The 8,060-nt window shown below is 44.0% G+C and overlaps 1 protein-coding gene across 1 annotated transcript; it reads right to left on the bottom strand.

Moving 5' to 3' along the window:
• Window positions 1–220: 220 nt before the first annotated feature.
• LOC123591754 (translation initiation factor IF-2-like) lies at window positions 221–2,726 on the bottom strand. Its single transcript, XM_045466441.1, has 2 exons — window positions 1,394–2,726; window positions 221–1,114 (listed from the first exon to the last, which is right to left on the bottom strand). The coding sequence occupies exon 1, from the start codon at window positions 2,724–2,726 to the stop codon at window positions 1,791–1,793; it is 936 nt and encodes a 311-aa protein (XP_045322397.1). The 3' UTR covers window positions 221–1,114; window positions 1,394–1,790.
• Window positions 2,727–8,060: the final 5,334 nt, after the last annotated feature.

Below are 8,060 nucleotides of genomic sequence, written 5' to 3'. Positions count from 1 at the left end.
GGTGTGGTCCTTTCCTAATCAAAGTTCCAAAGAAAGGAGGTTGAGACAGTATATTTCCTTAAAGGAACTGGCTATTCTGCTTCTCTTCACTCTCAAGCTCTCCATTTTCATTTCCTTCAAAAAGAATCCACCAGTTATGAATCAGCAGCCTGGGGGGCCATTTTTTGAAAGGATGTTCAGGTACAAAAAGGATTTAGTCCAGGTATAGAAAGGATGTTCAGGTATAAAAAAGGGATTTAATTTTCATGTGAAACACATTCCCCACATGTGTACTGTACATGACCTAGACACTCCGGAACAGAAAAATATTTACGGAACGTTGACACGTATCTCGTGTTCTGAATGTCCCAAAGCCCCGTGTCGTGCTCAGCAGACAGGTGAGCATGTGCCGAGGGTTATGCAGGAAAAGAAAAGGACTTCCGGGGCGCCTGGGTGGCGCAGTCGGTTAAGCGTCCGACTTCAGCCAGGTCACGATCTCGCGTCCGTGAGTTCGAGCCCCGCGTCGGGCTCTGGGCTGATGGCTCAGAGCCTGGAGCCTGTTTCCGATTCTGTGTCTCCCTCTCTCTCTGCCCCTCCCCCATTCATGCTCTGTCTCTCTCTGTCCCAAAAATAAATAAACGTTGAAAAAAAAAATTAAAAAAAAAAAAAAAAAAGAGAAAAGGACTTCCATGTTCCCCACAGATTTTCGGGAGGCTCCCCTCACTCGCACAACCAATCCCCAGAATGGAGGGAAAGCGTCCTGGAAGGGCGAGCTCATTTATTTTCTTGTTCTTCTTTGGAAAATGGAACGGCGGTATGACTCTCTCTTGGCTGTCCTTATCAATTGTCGTTCCACAACGGAAAGAGGGGGTTTGAAGACACGGATGCTCCTTGCGTGTCGGGCGGCTTTTGGTTTCGTGTTCCTCTTCCCGGTGTCTTTAAAAAATGTGTTACGTCTGTTTCTTTATCACCGATGTCAGTAAATATTTACAAAGCCTCCGGTACCTTGCCAGGTACTGTACTAGGCTCCAGGGAACAACAGGACACAGCAACCCCCAGCTCTCCTAGGTTTGTATCAGGTGGGGAGAGAACCCAATAAATATGTGAAATACACATTATCAGGTGGTTATAAATGCTGTGAAGAGAAAGAAAAGGAGGGGTATGGGAGATAAGCAGAAGTTGTAAATTTCTGGTGCTATCAAAAAATACTCTTACTTCCTTCCCTCTTTTGTCCTTGCAGGTGGCGGACCGGAAGCCCCTTTCTTGGGTCTAGTTGCCTCTCGCCTTCTCCCACCTGGCATTTGCAGTGGATGTTCATAAAAATCACACGATTATGGGATCCCCCCACCAAAACTTTAACCTCCCACAGCCCTGCCCCCCCCCCCCCCCGCCCCGCCTTCCTCCACACCCTCACCCGCGGCTGTTTCTGGTCGGAGGCACCAGGGTGGATTCAACAAAACAAACCATCCGTCCGTCCGTCCGTGTGAGCATCGCCCACCTCCACAGCTTTCCAATTCAATTATTTCTGAGACAGCAGAGGCCGTTTAAGGATTCAAAAAGCACTCGATTACATTAAAAAAAAAAAAACAAAACAAAACAATTAGAATAGCTAAAAAATAAAATATTAAAGGAGATCAAGTAAGTTAAGGCGGCTGGCAGCTCTTTCCTGCGGCCGACACTCAGGCTCCAATTCGAATGAAAAAGGTGGGGAGGAAAATGCAGATTTTTCCTTTCTTTAATTGATATGGGGGAAAAAAAAAATCGCCAGCGGTCCCCTGCGCGGTCCCCGCTGAGGGCGGCCGGGCGGCCATTCAGGAGAGGCCGTTTCGCAACAGCTCTTTTACTGCAGACAAAGCCTCCTTGTAAGTCCCCCTGCTGCCTCCTTGTAAGTCCCTCTGCTGCCCCCGAATAACCACGTTCGGAGTAAGAAAAATAGAGCTGCTGCGCCCATCAGGCAGCCAGACAATAGCGGCGGGCGGGCCGCTCCACGCCACAGGGCAAAACACCATCCTTTGTTTCCACTGCGTCCCTAAGATGAAGTCTCCAGATACTATCGTAGCGACGCGGCCGCGGAGGGGGAAACGACCGCGGCCCGCCGACCTCATCCGTTCCCTTCTGGGGGCTGGGCCGCGGCGGCCACCTCTGGCAGCGGAGGCCCGCGCGCTTCGCCGTCGCCCCTCGGAGGCGGAGGAGGCAGCGCGGCGGCGTCGCTTGGCGCCGCGCCCACGCCGACGACCCGGCTCCCGCGCCCGGTGGCCGAGGCGGGAAGTAGCGCCGTCCGCGCGCGGAGGGAAACGCCGGGGCGGCGCGGGGTGAAGCGCCCAGGCACGAGGCCCGATCGGCGGCCCGCGCGGTGACGCGGTCGTGGCGGTAGCTGCGGCCGCCCCTCCGCGCCCCCGGAACTCCGCGGCGGTCCCGCCTCCGCTCGTGGAAGTGGCCGCGGCGGGCCGCTCAGCGGCAGCCGGCTGCTCCCCCGAGGCCGGCGGCTGGGCCGGGGGCTCCGACCTCGGGGAGCCTCCGCGCGGCCTCAGTCCCGAGCTGTCCGGCCCCAGCCTGTGCGAGGCCAGGCCCCATCCGCCCCCTGGAGCTGGACGGCAGGTGCCGCAGGTCGGGCTCCGGAGCGTGCTGTGCGGAGCCGCCGGGCTGACCGACTGGCGGGAGTCGGCCTGGGGCCCCTCCCCAAACTCCACGGCTGGGCTCCCTGAGCCTTGGGCCCCTCCACGGTGAAGCAGGATGGTTGTGAGCATTCCAGGTGAGATAATGCAGGTAAACATACCCGACCCTTAGCACACATGGGAAGTTCTCCAAACCAGAGGCAAGAGGGACGTACCGTTAATACATGCAGCAACATGGATGGAGCTGAAAAACCTTGTGCAGTGGGGGGAAAGGTAAACACGAACGGCCTCAGTCTGTATAATTCTGTATGTGACATTCTAGAAGAGGCAAAACTGTGGTGACGGAAAGCCGTTGCCTGGAACAAAGGAGCGGATGGGAACTTTTGGGGGTGATGGAACAATCCCCCATCATAGGAATGAATGGTGGGTGTAAGACAGGTAGTTGGCGTTTATCGCGCCGTAGCCTCCAAATGGGTGAATTGTATTATATTCGAATTACACCTCAAGAAAGGGGGAGAAGAGAGTTAAAGTAGTGTCTAGGGAGAGTGGAGGAATAAGGGACACGTTGGCTTACAAAATCTGAGACCTAAAATGTGTGCTCTCTCTGAATTGAGGGACTCCTCCTCCCCTAAGAATCAGTGAACACCACCACTAGGAATAGGGTACCAGACCCAGTTTCTGCAACTCCCCAGATTTGCTCAGTACCCCCCCGCCCCCGGCCCCCTTAGCCTCTTGCTCAAATGCAAAGGCCTGGCCTCTGCTTCTGTGGCTTCTTGGGACAGCAGCCCTCTAGTTGAGAGTCAGGCTGCAGCACTGCCTCTCTCATGCCCGGGTTCTGATAGTAGGAAGCTCTGACTCCTCCCATCAGTCCTAGAGTCTGGTGAAAAAAACTTGAGGTTCCAGCATGCTCTTGCTTCCCAGGCAATAGCCTGCAGAGGTCATGTGGCGTACCCAGGAGAGTGGGGGCATTAGAGCCCCATGAGGCAAACTTGCACCAAAAAGGACAGAAAGCAAGAAATAGGCAGCATGTAAACTCCTATTTTTCCATAGACAGACGATCTCAAGATAGGATGGCTTTGTATGGTTTGTCTGGAAGCCCTCCTTTGGGACTGAGCAGTCACCTGTACTTTCTTGTGAAGTTGTTTTCAGCCCAGTGATGTGCTGCCTTGTATTTGCTTTCTTTGCATTTCCCCCAGCCCTTGCTGCCCTGGGATTGTACCTCCTAATAAAATCTTAGCACTTTAAACTTGGCCTCAGGCTCTGCTTTCTAGGTAATCCTTCAGCAGCATTTAGGCTTTAGGTCTGTGCTTTACTGAAAATTTCACAGCCACAGTAACAAACAAAATTGAGGTTATTTTTGGCTCTGGCTTACTGTCCTGTTAACCCTAAATTGCTTTAAAAGGCAACCAGTTAAGACCAATACTGAATACATCAATTTATATATACACGCCTCTGTTTGAAGTCCATAGAGATAAAAGTTTGCTTTTTCATTTAGTGGTTCCTTAATGTCTCAAGAGCAAATTCCTAGAGTACAAGTACAGTCACTTATATGTTTTAAACATTTGGAAGCTTAAAAAACTTAAAATGCAAGTAGGTGCAAAATATATATATATATATATATATATATATATATATATATATACACACACACACACACGTATATGTATGTGTATGTATGCATATATATAAACATGTTTTCCATCGTGATCATAAAATTGTTCACTGGGGGTGTGTCTAGTTATATGTTTTTGGTTTATTCGTAAAGCCACGTTCTGTCTTTCCTAAAATTTTATGTAAAAGCCTTTAAAGCAGTTTTTTCAGGAATGCTTTCAAAACAGCTTTTCTTTGCATTATTTTAAATATTGAAGACTTCAATAAGTTTGCATTTTTAATGATAACAGCCACTTGCTTTTGGCCTGTTTATTGCAACTCTGTCAGACCTTTCTGTTTCCTCTGACCTGCCTTGCCAACCATCTGTAACTTGGTCAACAGTTATTTGAGATGGGACTGGCCAGGTTCATCCTTTAAAAAGGACATTCTACCTTCTTGACCACAAAATTCTTCCTTTCCTGGCCATTTAAATATTGTTACATAATCTACAAACACGTGGATCTGATGATCTGCTACGTATGCTGGCAAAGGTCACACCTGCAAATCTACGTTTCTCTAGGCACATTATTTTTTATTACTTCTTTTTATTGCTTATAATCTGGCCTATCAGAGTGTTAAAAGTTGTTTTAAAAAAATGTTCTGCCTTCATCTACATCATCATAGTGAATTGATTTCTGCAGAGAACACTTTGTCATCCTTTCATGTGAACACTTTTTAACCTTTGCATTTGAAAAAATCTACATTTTTATTTGACACTAACTTCAATTACAAGCAAGTAAGAAACCAGGCTGACGCGGAAGGGGTTTAAACACATTTTCACAAAACGAAAAATCATTTAAAAATATCTTTGGTTACAGATTGCAGTGTGAGAGGACATCCCATTAAGCAAATGGTGAGAGCTACTCTTTAAATCCTGTCACTGGATTCTTTTGAAATTTATGAGGATAGATAATGTTCTAGCAAAAGCAAATGTACTGGTTTTATATGTACAAAGAGGTGTTGGCCTCTTCAGAATAGGCCACAAGCTTGCTGCAATTATATTTCCATTAGTCAAACATTTAAAAAATTCTTTAGAAATTTGCCACAAGGGACGGAGTCACATTTTTTTAAATGGCATCATCACATCAGTGATAGAAAAACTTCCTCCTCTAAGAGTAGATTTAATTTTTAGAAATACCCAAAAGTCATTTGAAACTATACCAACCTTAGTAACGCTGTTTAGCAGGGGGAAATCCAACAAGAACGAATAGAAATAAGTGAACTTAGTAATACTTATAAAAAAATTAAACTTTGAGAAAAGGAGAATTAAGGAAGGATTGAAGGAGAAATCAGTGAATTAGAAAACAACAAAAAACAACTATGGAATCAATTCTAAAAGTAATTTCTTAGGAAAAAGATAGGAAGAAAGAGAAATATCTGGCAAATCTATTTAATAAAGAGAAGATACAAATTTTTAAGAAGAGAAAGGAGATATAATAGCTGTGGAAAAATTTTTGGTTTTGTTTTTTAATTATATGAGAATACTATGTATAGTTAGCTATGAGCTAATACATTTTTTTTCTGGAAAAACATAAATCACTCAAACTGAATCAAGAAATAGAAGAAAATAAGTAGATCAGAATTGGAGAAGAAATCAAAAAAGGCTCAGCCCTGTAGGCAAATCATTGCAAATTTCGAAGGACTTTCTAAATGCATAAAGATGTAAAAATTTAACCCATTTTATGAAGTAAATATAATTATTGTAAAGCCTATCAAATATTACAAAAACACTCAAAAAATACTCATATGAAATTCAATATCAAATTCTCCTTGAATATATGAGCAAATTAGGGGCACCTACCTGGCTGGTTCAGTTGGTAGAGCGTGCAACTCTTGATCTCAGGCTTGTGAGCTCAAGCCCCAGGTTGGGTGTAGAGATTACTTAAAAAAAATAAAATCTTAGGAAAAAAAAAAGAAAGTTAAATAAATTCAATGAAGTTCATTTTTAACATGGTCAGGTAGCTTTTATTCTAGAAATGCGAGGAATTTTAATAATAGGAAAATAATAGAAATAACATCATACATTTAGGTCACAGATGAAAAACATCCTATCTTAATAGATGATAAAAGTCTTAACACTTCTGATTAAAACAACAACAAAATTTTTAAAAACGTCTTAGTAAATACTAAATCGATAGCCAACATCATATCCTTTAATAAGGTTTTATAAAAATAATAAAGCTAATGGTAAGACATCCAAATTGTAAGGAAGAGGGGAAAATGTAGAGTTAACTCCTCAACCTCCCATTCCCACTCTTCATTCTCCCTCCCCGAGGTGACCTCTATTAACAGTTTCTTACATATCCTTCCAGAAAGTTTCCTGGCACATAAAAGTATCTGTCCATCCCCTTTGAAAAAAAACAAAACAGAATCATACTCTACATCTTGTTCTGCACTTGCTATTTTCATTGTATAAAGTACCTTGGATATTTTTCCACATCAGCATATAGGTCTACCAAAATTTTTCATAAAGCTGGGCATTATCATGTGAATATGCCATAATTTTTCATTCACCTATTGGGGAACATTTTGTCTATTTTCTAGTTTTTCACAATTATATACAATTACAGTGAGCATTCTTAAATATCTCTACCTGGGGCGCCTGGGTGGCTCATTCGGTTAAGCGTCCGACTTGGGCTCAGGTCATGATCTCACGGCTTGTGAGGTCGAGCCCCATGTTGGTTTCTGTGCTGGCAGCTCAGAGCCTGGAGCCTGCTTTGGATTCTGTGTCTCCCTCTCTCTGCCTCTTCCCAGCGCGCGCTCTGTGTCTGTCTGTCTGTCTGTCTGTCTCTCTCTCTCTCTCTCTCTCAAAAATAAATAAACATTAAAAAAAAATCTATGTCCATTGGTGATATAGGATTAATGCTTAGCTGTGGAATTGCTGGACCCATTTTTGGATAGATATCTCCAAATTAGCATCCAGAAAGGCTAGATTAATTTATAATTGCACTAAGCCAGGTCACGATCTCGCGGTCCGTGAGTTCGAGCCCCGCGTCAGGCTCTGGGCTGATGGCTCAGAGCCTGGAGCCTGTTTCCGATTCTGTGTCTCCCTCTCTCTCTGCCCCTCCCCCGTTCATGCTCTGTCTCTCTCTGTCCCAAAAATAAATAAACGTTGAAAAAAAAAAAAGTGTATGCAAAAATGTTGATAATTGTTGAAGCTAGGTAATGGGCACATGAGAGTTCATTTTAGTATTCAGTCTACTTTCATGTGTCTTTTAAATTTTCAGTACTTAATGATATGACAAGAGGTATGAAGATGCCTGCTATTAATACTGTTCTTTAAAATTATGCTAAAATAGTTCTATAATAAGACATGAGACAGAAATAATAGGTAAAATATTGAAAAGCAGAAGAAAATTTACTTTTATTTGCAGATGATACTTTTGCCTAGAAAACTCAAGAGACTTGATTGAAAAGTTCTTATTAAAAATAACTATTACCAGAGCGCTCGGGGGGCTCAGTCAGTTAAGCATCAGACTTTGGCTCAGGTCATGATCTTGGGGTTCATGGGTTCAAGCCCTGTGTCAGGCGCTGTGCTGACAGCTCAGAGCCTGGAGCCTGCTTCGGATTCTATGTCTCCCTCTCTCTCTGCTCCTCCCCCACTCACGCTGTCTCTCTCTCAAAAAATAAGCATTAAAAATTTTTTTTTCAACGTTTATAAAAATTTTTTTTTAAATAACTTTTAAAAGTTACAAATCAGTAACTTTTCCAGTGATCCAGCAATAACCTGTTGGGATATATGTACATTTTTTTAAAGACCCCATTTACATATAAATAGTATTGACAAGAACTAGAAGGGATCTATATCAAAAAAGA

Source organism: Leopardus geoffroyi, chromosome B4 (assembly GCF_018350155.1).
Source record: "Leopardus geoffroyi isolate Oge1 chromosome B4, O.geoffroyi_Oge1_pat1.0, whole genome shotgun sequence".
Taxonomy (NCBI): Eukaryota; Metazoa; Chordata; class Mammalia; order Carnivora; family Felidae; genus Leopardus; species Leopardus geoffroyi.
The sequence above is the reverse complement of the archived record's forward strand: the minus strand, read 5'-3'. Positions and strand labels throughout refer to the sequence as shown.